This window comes from Equus quagga, chromosome 2, assembly GCF_021613505.1.
Source record: "Equus quagga isolate Etosha38 chromosome 2, UCLA_HA_Equagga_1.0, whole genome shotgun sequence".
NCBI lineage: Eukaryota > Metazoa > Chordata > Mammalia > Perissodactyla > Equidae > Equus > Equus quagga.
The window spans coordinates 40,732,330-40,754,122 of NC_060268.1; the positions used below are offsets into that span (position 1 = coordinate 40,732,330).

General features: G+C 39.5%; 2 protein-coding genes across 4 annotated transcripts in view; one reads left to right on the plus strand and one right to left on the minus strand.

The window, feature by feature from the left end:
• Nucleotides 1-62: 62 nt before the first annotated feature.
• On the minus strand, nt 63-14,385 carry MFAP1 (microfibril associated protein 1). Its single transcript, XM_046655259.1, has 9 exons — nt 14,154-14,385; nt 8,649-8,868; nt 7,225-7,354; nt 6,766-6,953; nt 6,150-6,258; nt 5,888-6,048; nt 3,615-3,774; nt 841-930; nt 63-741 (listed from the first exon to the last, which is right to left on the minus strand). Exons 1-9 carry the CDS (start codon nt 14,230-14,232, stop codon nt 559-561), a joined length of 1,320 nt encoding a protein of 439 aa, XP_046511215.1. The 5' UTR covers nt 14,233-14,385; the 3' UTR covers nt 63-558.
• Nucleotides 14,386-14,492: 107 nt separating this feature from the next.
• WDR76 (WD repeat domain 76) overlaps nt 14,493-21,793 on the plus strand; it is a 63,404-nt gene continuing 56,103 nt past the window's right edge. The window contains exons 1-5 of one of the 3 annotated variants that reach the window (XM_046655436.1): nt 14,507-14,607; nt 14,903-14,966; nt 15,994-16,094; nt 16,217-16,391; nt 17,022-17,432. In XM_046655436.1, the coding sequence (XP_046511392.1) occupies nt 16,329-16,391; nt 17,022-17,432 (474 nt within the window). In that variant the 5' untranslated portion in view covers nt 14,507-14,607; nt 14,903-14,966; nt 15,994-16,094; nt 16,217-16,328. Of the gene's footprint in view, nt 14,967-15,965; nt 16,095-16,216; nt 16,392-17,021; nt 17,433-21,793 lie in introns of all 3 variants that reach the window. The other 2 variants (XM_046655435.1, XM_046655434.1) reach the window with 2 other exon arrangements.

Consider the following 21,793-nt stretch of genomic DNA (forward strand, 5'->3'; position numbering starts at 1 on the left):
GTTAATAGGTCTATACTTGTCAGCCTGCACATTTTATTTCCATTATCATGCTAAAAAACTTCTTGGTGTATGATTCCTTTATTCCTCGACACACATACATAAATGGATCAAAAAGTTTGTTCACTTAGAAAAATTGATGCCAACCGAAAATGCAAAACGGGTTTCAGTGAGCTTAGATTTCTTGTAAGGTAAAAGTAATACGCTGTCCACTTAACATGCCCATGTTTCTAACCCAAGCTAAGGAGCTGGAAAAAGAAACTTGGAATAGTCCCAAGTGAATTTGGGAAGGGATAGAAGTAATGAAATCTACGATTTCTCAGAAATAGTTTTCAGTGGGAGTCTTCTAATCCTACCCTGGATAGTCTTTTCTGTGGGTTTCTCAGCATGAGTCCAAACCACACAAAGCACCTTCAGATAGGTTGCCCAGTGTCACATGTACGGCAGTATGTCCAACAGGCTGGATACTGGGGCCATGTAAATAATGGTAAAAGCAAATCAAGGACCAGATGCTGAGACTTCCCCTTGTGTCCCATAGCTGGAAGGATAAGTAGTTAAACTCTAAGTAGTTTTCCGCTTCTTGGCAGATGGCCGTTCAAATACATCTCGTACCCCAGCTGCCTTTTGTTTAAAGAACTTTGTGTTCTGAGCACTCTCTTGACCCCATGCTGAGTCGAATGAGGTGGTGTCTTGATCCACAAGGTGCGTGTATTTGGTACGACCAGACCGCCCAAAGTTCTTGACCTGAAGGAAGGATAGACAATAAGTTACACGACCAAACATTTCATGTCCCAGCCCTCAATACATTACTTTTTTCTCTCGTGCTATTAAGGTACCCCATACCTGCATGACTTTGGGAAGAATAGTTTTGTTGAAATGATCCTCCAGGGTAGGTGCGCTGAAATCTCTCTTGTATACCTCTTCATCCTCATCCTGTGGAAAAGACTCTGTCAGTCTTGTGATTTTATTTCTGTATAGTCAAACCCCAAATTTATTAAACTCTACGACACGGGATACAAAGAAAGCAGCGTAGGTATCGAACTTTTTCTTCAAGAGCTTATATCTAGTGGAGATGATACTCCTTTTTTCCTTTGTGTTGTCTTCTTAAGTGTAGACATTTCCTGAAGGTTGGCTATATTCTCTCTGCACTCAATATGTTCATTCACTCATATGACTTCAACTTGGTACAGGCCTCTCAAATCTCCGATCCTGAATTTTCTACTGCCCATTATATATCTTAGCTTGGATATTCTGTTGGGACTTCAAACTCACATCTAAGGTGAAAATCATTTCCCCAACCTTTTCAAACCAGCCTTTCCTGATTTAACTTTTTCTGCTAATAGGACCAACATTCTCTCAATTACCTAGATTCAAAATCTGTGCAGAATCAATTGACACTTCTTATAAACTCTCAACACCTGGGTTATTAAAGGTTCTCTCTGCAATCAATCTTACTCACTGCCACTGGATTAATGTTTCTAAAACAACTCTCATTATACCTATTCCTTGCTCAAAACCCTCAGTGGGTCTCTATTTTATTAAATAAGCACGACTCTGCGTAGTAGTCAAAGACAAATACTTTACAGCCTTAATTTACCTCTCCTTGTACTTTCCTTTACAGCTGTTACTTTCTGCCTCCACTCCTGGTCCCTTCACCTGGAATGTCTTCCTACCACTGAATGTCAGAAAGTCTACATCTTAAAAGTCACCTCTTTTATGTCACCCTTTTCAATCTTCTACCAAATATAACATCTCTCTCTTCAAAAATCCCATAGTACTTTCACTCTTCCTCTTGTTCCAGTATGTATTTGCCTTAGCTCCATTTTTAGATTGTAAGCCTTCTGAGGGCAAGGATTATCCTCTAGCAGTGCTCAACAGTAGTGCCCTTTATACAGTACATGCTCAAAAGGTTATTTACTTAATAAACTATATAAAATAACTACAGAAAACAGTTTCAAATCAACATTAGGTAAGACTATGATACAGGTTATACATGTGCTGAAGGAATTAAAATAGCACCATCTTGATTAAGGAAAGTTTCATGGAAGAGCTGAGTCCTTTAACCCAACATAGTTTTGAAGTATTCTTTTCCCTTTAGCTATAGAAAGGCCCAGTTTAAGGGTAGAACAATTAAACAGTTTTTATGAGATCTACTTTTCTCCTTGTTAAAAGTCTGAGATGTCATTTTTTTTTTTTTTTAAACATTGGCACCTGAGCTGATAACTGTTGCCAACCTTTTTTGCTTTTTCCTTCTTCCTCTCCCCAAAGCACCCCCAGTACACAGTTGTATATTCTAGTTGTGAGTGCCTCTGTGGTTGTGCCATGTGGGATGCTGCCTCAGCATGGCCTGATGAGCGGTGCCATGTCTGTGCCCAGAATCTGAGCTGGCGAAACCCTGGGCCACTAAAGCAGAGCCCACGAACCTGCCCAGGAACCTACCCACTTAGCCACGGGGCCGGCCTGAGATCTGTCATTTAACCTCAGAAGCCATTTCAACTTCACTCTCCTTGTCCAGAAGAGAAGAGTCAATATTTGAGTATGTGCACCAAAAGGCTTTCACATAAACCTTTCCTTATGTTTCTTAGCCAGCAATCCACTGCTTCTCTAAGAAGTTTGATTATTAAAGCTGCTGAAATGCTTAAGAAGTGATGCTTTATGACTCTGCAGCAGTATAAGAAGTAATTCATAATCTTCACTGACTCCAATCTAGAAAACTACATACACTGGAAAACTACATAATAAGAAAACATTTCCTGCTGAGCAGATATACTGAAACTGATTTTGGAGGGGAGTAAGGAACCCTCCACTGAAGTTTTTACATTTTACTGGTATCTACAGTGAAAGGCAGGAATTTAGCTGCAGTGGGGATACTTAGGGTTTGAGATACAGCATGTGAAAAAGTCAGTCTAGTTTCTGATACAAATTTAACATGAAATAATTTAACAAACCACAAGAGTAATAAATGCAATCAATTTTCCCATTCCCTTTCCTTCTCTCTATTAAGGAATTATCACTGGTGCTAATTCAAATAGTTTGGAAGAAGTCTTCATCACTTTACACAGAGCTAAGAGACTGGTAATTTGACTTTGGTCTTGATGTGCAGGACAACTGAGATGATGGCATTATACATAATGGTTAGATAACCATTTTTCTGGCTAGTTAGGCTTAGTCACTTTCAGTCAGCTCAGAGTGAGTTAAACTTTCACCACGCAAATATGAATTAATGTAAAGCTATTTACAGAGCTTGGTTTCACATAACTCAAATTTCTCACTTGGCTGTGAATAATATCTAAGTGATTTTGGGGACCTTAGTAGTTTACTATCTATATAGATCACTCTTTCTCTATTTCAGTTCCTCAATTCTTCTATTATATCATTTCCTCCTGAGAACTAGGGCCAAAAGAGAAGAGGTGCTGCTATTTCTAAAATCTGCATGTTGCCAATGCTTTCTCTATTGGGTTTATATTCTTCAGAGGCAAAAAAGCAGATGAGAAAGTTGACCACTGGCAAGTGGAAGTAACACTCCAGGACCAGTTTATTGTTGGAGGGAAAAAAGAATTCAAAGCTTCTGAGTTATTCCTACTACCCAATTTTCCCATTCTCTTTTCACTTCTTACCATGAAGAAGGCACCCCGGTGATAATACTTCTGTAAGAACTTATATTTGCCCTTAACAGCTTTGTTGGTAATGACTTTGCCATTTGCCCGAAGCTCAGCTCGCCTCTCTTCCTCAGTCAGGTTTCGCATGCGTTCAATTTCTGCTTTCTCCTTCTCAAGCCTGTCCAGAGAACAAAAGAATTTATTAGTATCATTCCAGCTTCAGAAAGACCTAATTATCTGAATATAACATAGTTCCATCACCTTTCAAGCATTATTCACCTTCTTTAATTCTAGTCATTGGAGGCGGCCCCGTGGCCAAGTGGTTAAGTTCACGCACTCTGCTTCAGCGGCCCGGGGTTTCACCAGTTCGAATCCTGGGTGCGGACATGGCACCACTCATCAGGCCATGTTGAGGCAGCATCCAACATACCACAACTAGAAGGACCCACAACTAAAAATATACAACTGTGTACCAAGGGGCTTTGGGGAGAAAAAGCAGAAAATAAAAAAAAGGATTGGCAACAGTTGTTAGCTCAGGTGCCAATCTTTAAAAAAAAAAAACATTCTAGTCATTGCCTATGAAGAATCAAGATCAGGAACTCAATAAATAAAAAGGTGAGGTGGTCTTCATTATGCTTGCCACTCTGGCTACTGCACACTTCCAAAAGTTGATTTTAGCCTTTTGAGGTTCAGACATACTATTATTGCTTGATTTTGCAACCTTACTAATTCTCCTTCCCTAAAAAGCCTTCTTAGCTTTAAAAAAAAAAAAATCAGAATTTAAAATAACTCTGTGTAAGACTTCACTAGTATTCCTTTAGTAATCATGTATGTGCTTACATATCACAAACCAAGGATTACCATCATTAATTAGATTGCAGTGCCTTTAACCTTTTCTTTTGAGGGGATGAGTCAAAGATTTCGTTTCTCCAGGAAAATGCAAATAAACACACAATTTTACAGATAATTTTTTTTAAAGTTTTTTTTTTTTTTAAAGATTGGCACCTGGGCTAACAACTGTTGCCAATCTTTTTTTTTTTTTCTGCTTTATCTCCCCAAACACCCCCTGTACATAGTTGTATATCTTAGTTGCAGGTCTTTCTAGTTGTGGGATGTGGGACACCGCCTCAACGTGGCCTAACGAGTGGTGCCATGTCCGCGCCCTGGATCTGAACCCTGGGCCGCTGCAGCGGAGCGCTTGAACTTAACCACTCGGCCATGGAGCCGGCCCCACAGATAATTTTTTTTTTGTGAGGAAGATTTGCTCTGAGTGAACATCCGTTGCCAATCTTCCTCTTTTTTTTTGGTTGAGGAAGATTAGCCCTGAGCTAACATCTGTGCTAATCTTCCTCTACTTTGTATGTGGGATGCCTCCATAGCATGGCTGATGATGGAGTAGGTCTGCACCTGGGATGCAAACCTTCAAACCCAGGGCTGCCAAAGCAGATACACACAATTTTAAAGAGTACATGGACTCCTTGAAACCCAGGATAAAAACCTTAGAAACTGAAGGTTGAGGACAGTTTTCTGATGGTTTCTCTTTGTAATCTGGGATTACCCTCTCATTCCTAGCAATTTTCAGGAATTGGTGATGCAGCTCAGAAATGATTCTGCTCTAACATAGTGAGTGTGATAGATCATTTAAATGCCACAAATTCTTCCCCTCGTAGTATGCATGCCCTTTCGCAGAAATGATATGTGAGCCTCAAAAAACCTTGCCAGCTTTGGCCTTTGCCCTCTTGGAATGCTGCCCTGAGACTGTTATGTAAGGAAGCCAGTTTAGCCCACTGAAGAAGAAGTGTGGCATCCTAGCTGATAGTCAGCATCAACTCTCAGACATGTGAGAAAAGCCATTTTGGACTTTCCAGCCCAGCCAATCCTCCAGGCTGGATGCAACTGCGTAAGAGAGCCCAGGTGAAACCAGCAGAGGAACTGCTTAGTCAACTTCCAAAATCAAGAGAAATAATCAATTGTTTCAAGTCACTTAATTTTGGGTTGGGCTGCTATGTAACTATAGGTAACTGGTAACAGTGAATAACTTGTGTATGTCTACTAGGAAACTAAAAGGAGTATTAGCTGGGGCTCTGTCATGGAGGAACACAGACAAAATGTGTTTCTTTTCCCTGATCTTATTGTAACAAGCCACATTCTAGTTATGGGAAACTCACCCAGTTGCAGGAACCCTAAAGAAAACCAGAATGGAACTCACACTAGGTGTTGAGCCTCAGAGCTACCCTATAGGAACCTGTCCCATTAGCAGTATTAAACTCTAGGTCCATCCTATTACTCACGCTTCTCGATCTTCTCTGTCCCTCTTGATTCTCTTTAGCTCTCGAACTTTCCATGCCTCATATTCCTCCTCATCATTTTCATCATCAGTATTGAGTGCATCCAGTGCAGCCAGGGACCGCTTGTTCTCCTCCAGCTCTTTCTTGGTCTCCTCTTCTACAATCTGGATAGGGAGAGAAAGTCAACTGTTAGGCTTACTTACTCTCCTTTGGTAAACCTAAGTACACTACTCCTGCACTCAGTCCTTACAGCCACTCCCAGTACCTTGAGTGTGTACTTGCGCCTCTCCTCAGCCATGCGTTTTGCCTCCTGCTCCAGCTCCTTCTGTTTCAATGCTTCAGCCTCACGTTCTTGAACTGTTACTCGATCCTTCCTGCAGCACAGAGGTCCTGTTAATTGCCCAAAGCCCTTAGACTGGAGCTCTTTATTACCCTAAATTAACTCCTACCCAAATCAGACAAAGCCAAACAATCTCTGGCTCTATTATTTGCAAAGAACCAAAAATGGGAGTCATCCCAGGTCTTTAGAGCATCAAAATTCCATTCATCTTTGAGAACTGCCTAAATAGCAAGGAACCTGCTGGACTGTAAGTAGTAGCATTTCTAGCCATTTGCTCTTCAAGCTTAATTTTGTGCTTAATATGAGACCTTGGGCAGATATGTGCTCTTTAACTGGAAAGGGATATGGGAAAAAAAACTCAGGCTCTCTGTTAACAACAAGATATTCCTCAGCAAGTACTGTGCAGAGCTGGGGCACTGGGCAGAAGACTTTCACTTAGTACTTACATTTCAGAAGAGCATGAGATAGAAAGGAGACTTCTATCTTCAGACCTGGAAAACAGGAACTAGGCGGATTCGGGCCTGGTTTGTGAGATACTTACTTTCGAATGAAGACCGGCTTAAGGCGAGGCTCCATCTCATCCTCACTGTCCGTGTACTCTTCATACTCAGATTCTGATTCTGACTCCTCCCCAGAACGTCCCTCATCTTCTACCTCCATGACTTCCATCTCTTCATTTTTTCTCTCCTGTGCTCGTTGACGCATCATGCCACGGCGCCGCTCTATTTCCTATCAAGTCATAAGTCCAAGCTAGTCAGCCAAATGGCCTCTGCTCTAAGACAGCTTTTTACTTTTCCTTCATCAAGCTCAACAAATTCTGATACGAGTACATGCGATTTAGCACCATTCTATTTTCAATCCTATCCCCAACAAATGGGAAATACTGGGCCAGACTTCTGCCAAAAGCAGCAATCTTGTGCCTTTAGAGCCTCAACAAAGGAACACTGTCCCTAATGTTTTCTTGTACCCAGAAAGAACTCCCCATTTTCCTTTATTATACCTCATCATCAATTTCTTCCTCTTCTTCTTCACTGCTATCTTCTCGTTCCATGCGCCAGGCATCTCCTTCTACTTCTGAGTCACTTTCTCCTACCACTTCAGGTTCCACTATTTTCCGATGTCGAGCCAATCTGAAAAACAGTATCTCCAAGTGTAATACCACTGTCACAAAAATGAAGGGGCATTACCCACATTTCCTTAGTCATAGAGCACCTGGACATTATGTTTGTTTTTATTAATACTGAAGTCTTGAGATGGGGAAACTGAGGTGAAGATTAAGGAAACTAACTCAAAGTGTCAGAGCAAGTAGTCAAGTTGGACCTAAAACATTAAATGTTTGGACCTAAAACATTAAATGTATGCTAAGACATCCTGAGGCACTGCAACAGACTTGTATGGGTGCACTGGGATATATTTACAACTCAAGGTACCTGCAGTTTCATCATTTGTTCATGCTGTTTCCTTTCAATGACATGCTATCTTTGTGAAACTGGGTCTTTGGTGGCTGCTGTGATAAAAAGTACTGCAAGAAAATCAATACAGAACAGGAAATGAGAGTGACAGTGCCAATCTGATTCCAAGGTTTGAGAAGTTGTCAGTGTCCAAGAGGCACACAAACCACACTAATAAGCGGAGTGTTACATAACTGTGGTTATGTAAGAATGAAATAAAAGTGTTTTTTCTATTTTCTATTTCTATTATTCTACACATTCTATTATAAATGTGTATTATATTTTTCAAATGGCTAAGTTGTTAGGACATGAATGTTTATTAAATTATTTGGATCTAACTACTCAATAAAAATAAACAGAATTGTTTGAGCCTAGGGACTCTGTGAAAAAATTCCTGAGACAACATGAACTCTGAAAGTTTGGGACCTCTGGTGTACCATGTAAGGTAATGTCTCAATCAACACACAACATACAAAATTCTTCACTGGGAGGCTCCCTTTCCTACATAAGACCATTCATCAGGCCTTTTTTCATTTCCCCTCAATAGCCTTCAGAATAAGTAAATGGTTAAAATCCATTTCTCAAAATTTATAAGACATCTTTGTGCTAAAAAGACTTGCCCTAACAACAATCAATGGTCTGTGTTTTCTATTCCCTTAATGAGTTAATTAGGGCCTTTGGACCAGAGGTAACCTGCTGTTTACTGGCTGCCACTTACTGGCTGTATAACTTTGGTCATTATTCAGTTATTTTCCTAACCCATTTGTGCCTCAGTTTCCTCATTTGTAAAATGGGGATAATAGTATCTGCCTCATAATGTTATTGTGTGGATTATGAGAATTTTAGTAAATGTAATGTACTTGGAATAGTACCTGGCACCTAGTAAGTACTACTCAAATATCAGCTACTGTTGCTGTTCTTACTAATTAACCTGTAGGGGTTCAGGTCAGGGAAATATAACCCTAGTCATTACCTCTCTTCCACATCTTCACTAATTCGGTTCTGCAAACGCCGCAGCCGAGGGTCACTAGATGAATCCTCCTCCTGTTCCTCAGGCTCTGCTTCTTGTTCTTTGGCTTTCTTAATGAACTGAAATTCTTCATCCTCCTCATCTGAGGACTCCATAGGGGCATAGTCTGGCCTCTTTCCCGAAACATAACGTTTTACCTTCACTTTTTCCATCGAGATCTCACCTGAGTGGGAAAGATAACTTAGTATGTTTTCAGTAGCCTCTTTCCCAATGTCCTTCAACCCCTGGCCTTTGTAGTTAGAGTCCCATATTCCTGGTAAACAAGAGTCCAAGTAGGAGAAGAAGAGAGCCAATACCCAACCATCTATTCATCTAGTGGTGTTTTCCCACAAAGGCCAAGTTATGGGAAGACATTCTTGTGAATGCCAACACTAATGATAATGAGGCCTAGCTTGGGTACAGTGAAGCTGGAAGAAGGTGGGCAGTGAAACAATAGAAAAAAGTTCCCCTAAACAGGCAGACTATGTCCATCCCAAATTCACACTTTTCCACCTCAACTATACCCTTAAACAAAACATCTGCAACAGTGTCCAGCACACAGTAAGAGTGACTTAAGAGGGAACATAAAATGAAAATGCTGCTCATTCTTTTAGTTCCTTTGAAATTTTCCATGGCAGCCTTTATATTACCGCATAACTCAATCTTCTAATTTTATCTATTTCTACCTTCTTTTCTTTTAGTTTATGTGCTACCAAACCTGCAAGAGTAGACAGTCTCTCCTTTACAAATACCAACAATTATAGAGAATAGAAAAAGTGTGAAAACTAACCAATACATTTTATAAGATGAATATAACCTTGATAACCAAACTGGACAGTTCAAAGGAAAATTTTAGGTGGATTTCACTTATGAACATAGATACAAAAACACTAACAGCAAATTTATTCCAGCAATGTAAAAACTAACAAAAAAACTCTAAACCATCATGACCTAATAGGATTTAGCCCAGGACTACAAGGATGGTTTAACCTTAGAAAATTAACAGGGGAAAAAATAATGTATTATTTAAAGTTGATACATTTAAAGTCACAGTCTTAACAATAGATACAGCAAACATTATACTTAATGATAAAATATTAGAAGCATTCCTTTAAAAAACATTCGGCATGCTATAGTTCATAATAACCAAGACTTGGAAACAATCTAGGTGCCCACCAAGGGACTGATGGATAAAGAAGATGTGATATATACACAAAGGAATACTACTCAGCCAGCAAAAAGATGAAATCTTGCCATTTACAACAACATGGATGGACTTTGAGGGTATTACGCTAAGCGAAATAAGTCAGAGGGAGAAAGTCAAACAATGTATTATCTCACTCATAAATAGAAGATAAAAACAATAACCACCACCAAACACATAGACACAGAGATTAGATTGGTGGTTACTAGAGGGGAAGCGGGGAGGGAGGAGGGCAAAAGGGGTGACTGGGCACATGTGTATGGTGAAGGATGGTAATTAGTCTTTGGTTGGTGAACACGGTGTAATCTATACAGAAATTGAAATATAATGATGTACACCTGAAATTTATATAATGTTATAAACCAATGTTACCTCAATAAAAAAAACAACAACAAGAAAAAAGTGGGCATGCTTATGTTGTCCCTATCACACCGTTTAGTCAACATTTTATTATGGTTCTAATTAGGGCAATAAGAAAAGAAAAAGAGGGGCTGACCCACGCCTGAGTGGTTAAGTTCGTGTGCTCTGCTTTGGCGGCCCAGGGTTTCACCAGTTCGAATCCTGGGTGCAGACATGGCACCGCTCATCAGGCAGTGCTGAGGCGGCATCCCACATAGCATAACCAGAAGGATCTACAACTAGAATATACAACTATGTTCTGGGGGGGCTTTGGGGAGAAGAAGGGGAAAAGGAAAAGACTGGCAAGAGATGTTAGCTCAGGTGCCAATCTTTAAAAAAAAAAAAGAAAAAGATAAAAGGTAAAGATGGAAAAGGAAGAAATTGCTATAATTTGCAGACTATATGATTACCTATGTAGAAAATATAAGATCACCCACAGACAAACTGAAAAAAAGAATTTGGGAAGAATGCTGGATACAAATAAGTGTACCTGTACATTAGCTACATATCATTAGAAAATATAGTTTAAAAATAGCATTGACAACAGCAACTAACCTGTAAGATACCAAGGAATAAATTCAACAAATGACGTAAAGGGCCTTTAGGAGGAAAAATATATAATTTTATTGAAAGATATAAAAGAACTAAATAAATGGAGAAATATATCATGTTCAAGGATGAGAAGATGGCAACTGTACCCGAGTTAATCAATAAATGCATGATCTATAATTTTAATGTAATTCCACTAGAATTCGTCCCCAGGCTAATTCTAAAATCATATGGAAGGAGGTCAAAAAGCCAAGAGAATTCTGAAGAGCAAGGTGAGGCCAAAAACCTTAACAAACAGCTCACCAACAAAGATAAACAGATGGTAATTAAGCATATGAAAAGATGTTCCATATCCTATGTAATCAGGGAAATGCCAATTAAAACGAGATACCATGATACTCCTATTAGAATGGCACAAATCCAGAGCTCTGACAGCACAAAATGCTGATGAGGTTGTGAGGCAACAGGAACTGTCATTTATTGTTGGTGGGACTGCAAAATGGTACAGCCACTTTGGAACACAGTTTGGAGGTTTCTTACAACACTAAGCATACTCTTACCAAACAATCCAGCAATCATGCTCCTTGGTATTTACCTAAAGGAGTTGACAACCTACATCCATACAAAAACCTGCATACTGATATTTACTGCAGCTTTGCTCATAACTGCCAAAACTTGGAAGCAATGAAGATGTCCTTCACTAGGTGAATGGATAAATAAACCGTGGGATGTCCAGATGACGGAATATCATTCAGCGCTAAAAAAGAAATGAGCTATCAAGCCATGAAAAGACATGGAGGAACTGTAATGCATATTTCTAACTGAAAGAAGCCAATTTGAAAAGGATACATAATGTATGATTCCAAACGTGACATTCTGGAAAAGGCAAAATGATGAGACAGTAAAAAGATTAGTGGTTGCCAGGGGTTGGGTGTGGGGAGGGATAAATAGGTAGACCACAGATGATTTTTAGAGCAGTGAGAATACTATGTTTGATACCCTAATGACAGATATATGTTATTATACAGTTGTCCAAACCCATAGAATGTATACCACCTAGAATGAAGCTTAATGTAAACTATGGACTTTGGGTGATTATGATGTGTTAATGTAGGTTCATTAATTGTAACAAATGTATCACTCCAGTGGGGAATGTTGAAAATAGGGGAGGCTATGCATGTGCGGGGATAGAGAGTATGTGGGAAATCTCTGTAACTTTCCTTCAATTTTGCTGTGAATCTAAAACTGCTCTTAAAAAATAGACTCGTAATAAAAAAAAAGAAGAAGGTGAGGTGAGGGGGGTGGGGTTTTGTATCAGACTGCAAGACTTATTTAAATTTACAGTAATTAAAACAATATGTCGTTGACTCGGGATACATAGAGACCAATGGAATAGAGTAGAGAGGAGAGAAACAACCTATGTGAGAACGTGGTATATTACAGAAGCAACATTAAAAGACAGTGAAGAATGGATGGGCTAGTCAAACAGTGGAGTAGTAGGGACAACTGGCTAACCATAGGTAAATAGTAAAATCAGATCTCTGACACGATACACACAAAAAATTCCAGACAGATTAAAGACCCAAGTGTGAAAAACATATCCTAAACATATACATCCCTACTGGACTATAAGCTCCTTAACTTAGAGCCTGTCTTGCACAATTGTGTATTCAATCCTATTTAGTATATACAAACATTCAGATGAAAGAAACTCCTTGTAATTGAGTATCTATGATCTCAGGGTAGGGAAGGATTTCTTAAACAATATACAAAACAGCACAAACCCTAAAAGATAAAATTGATAAATCTGATAACACTAAAACTAAAAATGTCTATGTAACAGAAGACTCCATAATTAAAATTAAAAGACATGCCAAAAAACCTAGGGAAATAGATATTACAGATTTGAGATGTATAAAAACAAACCCAATAGAAAATGGGTAAATGACAGAAACAGGTAATTCCTATAAGAGAAAATATAAAGAGCTGATAAACCCATGAACAAGATGCCTAGTCTTCACTAGAAATCAGGGAAATACAAATTAAAATAATGAGATATTGTTACACACTCATTAGATTGGGCAGAAATCTAAAAATCTGATATAACCAAGAGTGTGGATAAATATGTGGGAAAATAAAAACTCCTAATGATCTTACAACCCACTGTGGAAAGCAACTGGCAATAAATAGTTGATGATGAACTTCTACGAGTTTACCTGAGAGAAGTTCTTACACAAGTGTACTAAAGAGACATGTTTAAGAATGACAGTTGCAGCATGTTTGTAATACAAGAAAAAGCAACACAACTGTACCTCAGTAGAGAATAAACGGTGGTTTAATTATACAATGGAATTTACAAGCAGTTAAAATGAATTAGATCCATATGTATCCAAAGGATATTTCTCAAAAATCATGTTAAGTTAAAAGGAAAAAAAAAAAGGAAGCTGCACAATGATAGATTCAGTACATTGAAAAAACACAAAAGAAAGAACCGTTATTATTTTCCAAAATCCTTAGTGAAAAAACCCTGACTCCTCAAACAAATACGGTGTTCCTTCTTCCATCTGCACTGATTGGAATCCTATCCATCCTTTAAGGATCAACTTAAATGCCATCTTCTTTCAAGCTTTCCTCGATAACCCAAATCTGAGGAGATTATTCCTCTTCTGCCCTCCCACATCACTCGGTTTACATCACTTAGTGACAGGTATTACAGGTGTGAAAGACCGTACACTGCTTAGAATGTGCTTCTTTTTGCATGTCTCACATCTACTAGAATGAGTTTCTCAAAGTTAGGGGGACTGTCCCGTACAACTTTGTATTCAATTTAATAAATACAATCACTGCCTTGGCTGAAAGGGATAGAAAGTTTAATAAGACATGGTTCCTGCCTCAAGAAGGTTATGAGCTTACGATGTAGTAGAGGGAGCTAGAGACATAAGTAATTATAATGATGAGTTATAAAAGCAGCATATACAGACTGCTATGGATAACAAAAGAGGGATTGTATCCTGCACAACGTCCTGCAAACTGCAGGCATTCCCTATATACATTAGTCTAACGAATGATGGAGGCCAAGGAAAGAGAGGAGTTTGCCTGTAGGTGAGGGCAGACAGGCTATAAGAATGAGATGAGATGGAAGTGGGTTTTTTCTCCCTAGGCAACGAGATCAGGTGCGAGTTTAATGAGGAAAGTCGAAGAAATAGGGAGCAGGGTCTTAAGGGTCGGTGGAGTTGGTGTAGTCGGCCCGGGATAGATTGGAGTACTCTGGGGAAGGAAGAGGTAAGACCCGACTGGAAAACGGCTCAGCACAGTACCTTTCTCATTGCGAACCGGGACGGCCCCAGCCGTAGACTGAATAGGCGGTTGTTTCATGAGTGCGCTTGGGACCGACATGTTGATGGCAGCGGAGCTGACTTCCGAAACTTTACTAATTCCAAACAGTGAACAGCGACAACGTCAACGAACAGACAAATCCTCTCCACCTGCGGCCACTAGACCCTACTGCGCGACTAATAGAAACGCCGGTCCAGTTTACGGCTGAGCGTTTTACGGCTTATCTAGAAAAACCGGAAATGTGCGACCAGAGGATTGTGGGATTGTGGAGGACGTCGGGAGTTGCCTAACACCAGGACGCCTAGTCTGTTCCTGCGCATGTTCGTAGGCTGCCTCAGTGTCGAAGCACGTACTTGGACGCCGCTTCTGGCGGGAAATTGCTTCCGTTGGGCTTTGCTTGTTGAGACCCTGCGGCGAGGAAAGTCCGAATTCAAGGTTTCGCTTCTTAGCTTGGTTTGAAGCCGAGGAAAATGGGATAGTGATGAATAAGAAACTGTGAAGATAGTGAAGGGCAGTTTGTCCAGACTATTGAAAGCTCAGAATTAGAGTTTAATCGGAATAGAAATCCTGCTAATAGTACCTGATTAGCTTAGTTGATGAGGCTGAGTGGGTTTTGGTGCGCTATTTTTGGTCACGCGAGGGCAGGTCGTGGTGATTTAGGCCAGTTGCGGAAAAAAAAAATCCTCCAGAGGGCTTGGGACAACGCCTGAAATCCGAACACTGTTTTTAGGCTTTCCAGTTCCTTCAGTTTCTGGAGACCACCTATTAAAACATATTCCAACTGGAAAGTGTATGTAAGTGTAAAAGTAATTATTAAGTACTTACTGTGTTAACTGCTTAGCTCTCTGTAAGGAGTAAGGAATATTGTTAAAAGGCTCATGTCCTCAAGAAGCTTGGGTTTTATTTAGGAAGTCTTCAAGGGCTTATAGAATCGTAATAGAAGCAATTGCAATTTACTCGGTGGGTTGAATAAGAAACACTGGCTAATTGGAAGTCAGAACACATTTCACCGTAGAAAGTTTTATAACTGCTGTGGTTAGGAGAGAAGGGACAGCATGAGCAGTCTTGAAGTCCAGAAATAGCGTATATATGAGACACTATGAGGTTTGATTTTGTCCGTAATTTTTCAGTTAAGTAGTGGTGAAAGTTTGGCAGGTACCAGATCAAGGAGGGCCTGGAAGGTGCTGTTAATAGGATTAGTTCTCAAGTTATTTCACCTGTGTTCTAAAATTGGGCCTAGGCCAGGAGAAGAAATAAAAGGAACAGTGGAGGACCCAAGTAACCAACCAAGGGAGCAGTTTTGGGCTAGAACGAAAAGGACCTTAAAAATAGAGTAGATAGAAATTTATATTATGAATTTATCAGCTGCAAAACTGTGCTGTCCAGAGGGAGTAAATGTGATGGGAAGGCAATTGTTTTGGCTCACAGCAACCCAGAGAATAGGAGGAAAAAAAAAAAAAAAGATTTAATATGGCTGTGACTATAAGAAATACAATGCACTAAAATCTTATTTATGTTACTTCGTGATACAAAATTATTTGATTCACAACTTTTTCCCAGCCTTTGGGCTTTGTAAGTTCATCATTAAGATCTTAGTTAACTGGTGGACAGATGATGAGGTGGAATTTTAACTAGCTTAAGTTATCAGCTCTTGAAAAAAATCAATAATGCTTCCCTTCTTCGGAAGAAGATAATATGGTAACCATAGGGCATAATTTTCTGGTGATGGGGTTATAAGGAACTAGGGGGCCAAGGCTGCATGTTGATTTCGATTTCCTTTCCTCTCTATACAGCGTCTAAGTGCGTCTGTATCTTTTCCAGCCTCACGTTGTAAGGCCAGGTGGTTTATCCTCAGCAGAAGCGCCAGTGTTTTTCAAAGTGAGATACTGGCATCAGCAACATCAAAATCACCGACATCCAAGGTAAACATGTCGATTTGGTCCCTTCGCATCCCTAAAGAATTGGAGTTTGGCATGGGGCTGGTAGGCTTGGCTCCTTAAGGAACGACCGTAACGCCCGTGTGCCCCTTCCCCCCCGTGACCAGCTGGGCTCTGAGCCGCCGGCGCCGGCCCGGGCTCAGCCCCTCCCGCTCCCTCCCGCCCCCGCCTCCCGCCGTAATCTTGGCGGGAAGACACCAGCCGCTAAGCGGGGGAAAGATGTCCGGGTCGTGCTCAGCGGCTGAGGAGACGGCGGGCTCCAGACAGCGACTCCAGGTGAAGGTGAGAAAGGGCTTGTCGCTTTCGGGTGTGCTCCTGCCTCAGTCTTTGAGAGGGATCTGCCGGGCACAGGCCCGGGAGGTCACCAAGACTTGGCACCCGGCACCTCCCAACTCCAAAAAGATTTTTCCCTCTTTGGGGCATCCCTCAGCTTAAAGAGTTTTTCGGGGTGTTGCTTAAAAAGATAAGCGGGGATCCCTGCCCTGGTTTTCCTCTATGAGACTAGAGACTATGAGGAAGGTTCTTCAGTAATCCCAGAAATGGCGGCAGGATGGGGTTAGGGAGGCTGTATTTGGTTTTGCATCACTGTCAGCTTCCACTCTTGAAACTATTCTGTTTACTCAGAATCTGACAGTTGGAGTTGTCTCCTTAGATGCAAATTGTAGTCGTTATTATTATTGATCTGGCCGACTCATATGGGCAAGAAATGTGCCCAGTATAATAAATAATTATGTTCAGGTTATGAATTAGGTATCTAGATTTTGGATGGAAAAAAGTTAACTTACAGGCTATCAGTTTGGATTTATGTTGTTATTATGAAATAGGAGTTAGACTTATTTACACAGATCTGTAAGAAAAGACATAGGATCTGGGATTCTAATACTTTCTATTTTCCTTTATTGACCTGAATAGGTGAATGAATATAAAGAAAACCAAAACATCGATTTTGTTTCGCCAAGACCAGTACACACTACAGTTTTAGGAAAAACAGCTAAGGTGTGTCTTGTCCCCTTTTCACTCAGCAATTACAAGTCAGACCAACTTAAGTGCCCCAAATCCCTGTTAGATAAGAATTCTAACAATGAAGTGCTGTGTAAGAAATCCAAGAAGACTGAAGTAAAGAAAAATTGCAGAAGAATTTTAACTCCAAAGATGGAAGCCACATCTTCTAAGGCGGAATCCACTTTGCAAAAATCATCCTTAGATGTTCATACTGAAAGTAACAAGCAAGGGCACAAGAGCACTTCAGATACAGTGCTTCTCAGTGTTGATATGGAAAGCACTCAGGATGGAGACAGTGATGAAGATACCACACCAGGCCTGGTAAGAAATCTAATTACTAGCTTATTCAAATTTTTCTTGTCTTAAAATTTGAAGTTCTGATAAGTGAAGGTTACCAGGGCTCTGTCTATCTCAAACAAATTGTTTTACCTCATTTATGTTTGATTGCAATTTTGTTTTTTAAATGTTTAACAGATAACTTCCTTGAGTTAATTTTGCTCTTGGTTTTGATTTGTCAAGGAGAGGACTGACTTAATCTTCACTCTGCTTCCCTTTTTCTTCCTCTCGGTTTTTGCATATATTTTTGAGTTTACTCATACTTTATGGTGTCTTGCTTACCTTACATATTATACACAATATACCAGAAGAAGTTGACCTGTGGGACGTAATGGCATTTGAGTGACTCTTGATGTCAGGGTAGGAAAATCATCATTAATTGATTGCTTTGATGTGCTGAATAATATTTCCGTTAAATACAAAAAGGAGACAAATGATGGCATAAAGAGGATACATGAGAAACACTTATTAGTTCTATTTAGAATAATAGTTTGAATCAGTTTAAGGAATTAGGCATCTAACTCTTTTGGTTTCTATTGCCTACCAGGAGTGTTGTACTTCATTTAAAGTGACACGTTTTATTTAAGACAAGATAAAACCATACCACATGACAAAAAGTTGATGGAACTAGGGGAACAGAAAATGATGGTAGGGAAAGGGAGATACGATAATTGAGGTGGTATTGTTATGAAATAGGAATTCAGTTTGTGCTTTATTGTCCCAGAGGTAAGAATTAGCACCTTTGGTGGACAGTGTGGGGTAGGTCATGACTGCATTGGACTGGGGGTTGGAAGCCTAGGTTTTAGGTATGGCCTCTTCTAAGAAACCTTGTGCCTTTAAGTAAATCATGTCTACGGTGAGGGGATTGGATTAGATCAGTTGTTCTCAAACTTTAGCCCGTATCAGAATTACCTGGAGGTCTTGTTAAAACTCCATCGCAGGGCTCCACCACCAGAGTGTCTGATCCAGAAGTTTGGGAGTTGGGTATAGAATTTGCATGTCTAACACACGTTTCCTAGAGACCTGACGCTGTTGGTCCAGAACTGCACTTTGAGAACCACTGGATATGACCTCTTAGACTGTAAATTTTAAGTATATGAGGCTAATGTAAAACAGATTTTAGTTTGCTGTAAGGAAATAGGGTCAGAAATTAGAACATGAGGCAGTGAGTACTGGAGATAGTCAAGAAGAGTCATAAATGCGCAGCATGTTGTCTTAGGACAAACTGAAAGATCTAACATCTTTTATAGAACATTTCATTCTTTTGTCTCTCCCCTTTAGTTAATTATCTTTTTGGAGTAAAATGATTAAGGCTTTGTGGTGCCATGCTTTAGGAACGGTATTTAGTTTCCAAAGTTTATTTCTTTCCACATGAAATAAGGTTTTTGTCACATCACAAACAAGTGTCTTGGCCTTTGAGTTTAGAATTTTATTCTATTTTCTGGGAAATTTACTAAATTTTATCTCTCAGCCCTTGTATTAAATATTTTAACTTCATAAGGCATTTCTTAACATTAATTTTTTTAAATTCTGAGAAAAATTTAGGCTTACAGAAGAGTTGCAAATATCGTAGAGAGAATTCCTGTATATCTTTCACCCAGCTTCCTCTTATGTTAATAGCAGATATAATCATAGAATGTTTATCAAACTAAGAAGTTTAGCTTGGTACAATACTGTTAACAAAAGTACAGATTTTATAAGGATTTTACCAGATTTTCTACTAATGTCCTTTTTCTATTCCAGTTTCCAGTCGAGGATTGCACAGTGCATTTAGTTGTCATGTCTCTGTAGTCTCCTCTAGTCTGTGACAGTTCCTCAGTTTTTCGTGACCTTGACACTTTTTTTTTTATTGAGTTAATGATAGGTTACAATCTTGTGAAATTTCAGTTGTACATTAATGTTTGTCAGTCATGTTGTAGGTGCACCACTTCACCCTTTGTGCCCACCCCCACCCCACCTTTCCCCTGGTATCCACTAAACTGTTCTTAGTCCATAATTTTAAATTCCTCATAGGAGTGGAGTCATACACAGATTATCCTTCTCTCGCTGGCTTATTTCACTTAACATAATTCTCTCAAGGTCCATCCATGTTATTGCAAATGGAATGATTTTGTTCTGTTTTACAGCTGAGTAGTATTCCATTGTATATATGTACCACATCTTCTTTATCATTCGTCTGTTGCTGGGCACTTAGGTTGCTTCCATGTCTTGGCTATTGTAAATAATGCTGCAATGAACATTGGGGTGCATAGGACTTTTGGGATTGCTGACTTCAGCCTCTTTGGATATATACCCAGTAGTGGGATAGCTGGATCGTATGGTAGTTCTTTTTTTAATTTTTTGAGGAATCTCCATACTGTTTTCCATAGTGGCTGCACCAGTTTGCAGTCCCACCAACAGTGTATGAGGGTTCCTTTTTCTCCACAACCTCTCCAACATTTGTTACTATTAGTTTTAGATATTTTTGTCATTCTAACGGGTGTAAGGTGATATCTTAGGGTAGTTTTGATTTGCATTTCCCTGATGATCAGCGATGATGAGCATCTTTTCATGTGCCTATTGGCCATCAGTATATCTTCTTTGGAGAAATGTCTGTTCATGTCTCCTGCCCATTTTTTGATTGGGTTGTTTGATGTTTTGTTGTTGAGTTGCAAGAGTTCTTTATATATTATGGATATTAAGCCTTTGTCAGATATATGACTTGCAAATATTTTTTCCTAGTTAGTGGGTTGTTTTTTTGTTTCAATCCTGTTTTCATTTGCCTTGAAGAAGCTCTTTAGTCTGATGAAGTCCCATTTGTTTATTCTTTCTATTGTTTCCCTTCTCTGAGAAGGCATGGTGTGCAAAAAGATCCTTTTAATACTGATGTCAAAGAGTGTACTGTCTATGTTTTCTTCCAGAAGCCTTATGGTTTCAGGTCTCACCTTTAGGTCTTTGATCCATTTTGAGTTTATTTTGGTGAATGGTGAAAAAGAATGGTCAATTTTCATTCTTTTACATGTGGCTTTCCAGTTTTCCCAGCACCATTTGTTGAAAAGACTTTCTTTTCTCCATTGTATGCCCTCAGCTCCTTTGTCAAAGATAAGCTGTCCATAGATGTGTGGTTTTATTTCTGGGCTTTCACTTCTGTTCCATTGATCTGTGCACCTGTTTTTGTACCAGTACCATGCTGTTTTGATTACTGTAGCTTTGTAGTATGTTTTGAAGTCAGGGATTGTGATGCCTCCCGTTTTGTTCTTTTTTCTCAGGCTTGCTTTGGAAATTCGGGGTCTTTTGTTGCCCCATATGAATTTTAGGATTCTTTGTTCTAATTCTATAAAGAATGTCATTGGGATTCTGATTGGGATAGCGTTGAATCTGTAGATTGCTTTAGGTAGAAAGGACATTTTAGCTATGTTTATTCTTCCAATCCATGTACATGGAATGTCTTTCCATCTCCTTATGTCGTCATCCAATTCTCTCAGAAAGGCCTTGTAATTTTCATTATATAGGTCCTTCACTTCCTTAGTTAAATTTACCCCAAGGTATTTTATTCTTTTTGTTGCGATTGTGAATGGTATTGTGTTCTTGAGTTCTTTTTCTGTTGGTTCATTACTGGAGTATAGAAATGCTACTGATTTATGCAAATTGATTTTATACCCTGCAACTTTGCTGTAGTTGTTGATTACTTCTAACAGTTTTCCAATGGATTCTTTGGGGTTTTCTATATATAAGATCATGTCGTCTGCAAACAGTGAGAGTTTCACTTCTTCCCTCCCTATTTGGATTCCTTTTATTCCTTTTTCTTGCCTGATTGCTCTGGCCAGGACCTCCAGTACTATGTTAAATAAGAGTGGTGATAGAGGGCATCCTTGTCTCGTTCCTGTTTTCAGGGGGATGGTGTTCAGTTTTTGCCCATTGAGTATGATGTTGGCTGTGGGTTTGTCATATATGGCCTTTATCATGTTGAGGTAGTTTCCTTCTATGCCCATTTTGTTCAGAGTTTTTATCATAAATGGCTGTTGGATCTTGTCAAATGCCTTCTCTGCATCTATTGAGATGATCATGTGGTTTTTATTCCTCAGTTTGTTGATGTGGTGTATCACGTTGATTGATTTGCGGATGTTGAACCATCCCTGTGTCCCTGGTATGAATCCCACCTGATCATGATGTATGATCCTTTTGTTGAATTGCTGAATTCTGGTTACCAAAATTTTGTTTAGAATTTTTGCATCTATGTTTATCAGTGATGTTGGCCTGTAGTTCTCTTTTTTCGTGCTGTCCTTGTCAGGTTTTGGTATCAGCGTGATGTTGGCCTCATAGAATGTGTTAGTGACCTTGACACTTTTTTTTTTTTTTTTTTTTTA

What these genes read in the sequence shown, in the direction of transcription:
- MFAP1 (XM_046655259.1), bottom strand. Translation starts at nt 14,232, where the DNA reads ATGTCGGTCCCAAGCGCACTCATGAAACAACCGCCTATTCAGTCTACG. An exon ending in AGTGAAGATGTGGAAGAGAG is followed by an intron (nt 7,355 to 8,648) that starts GTAATGACTAGG and finishes ACTGTTTTTCAG; the next exon opens with ATTGGCTCGACATCGGAAAA. An exon ending in ACCGGGGTGCCTTCTTCATG is followed by an intron (nt 931 to 3,614) that starts GTAAGAAGTGAA and finishes TCTTTTCCACAG; the next exon opens with GATGAGGATGAAGAGGTATA.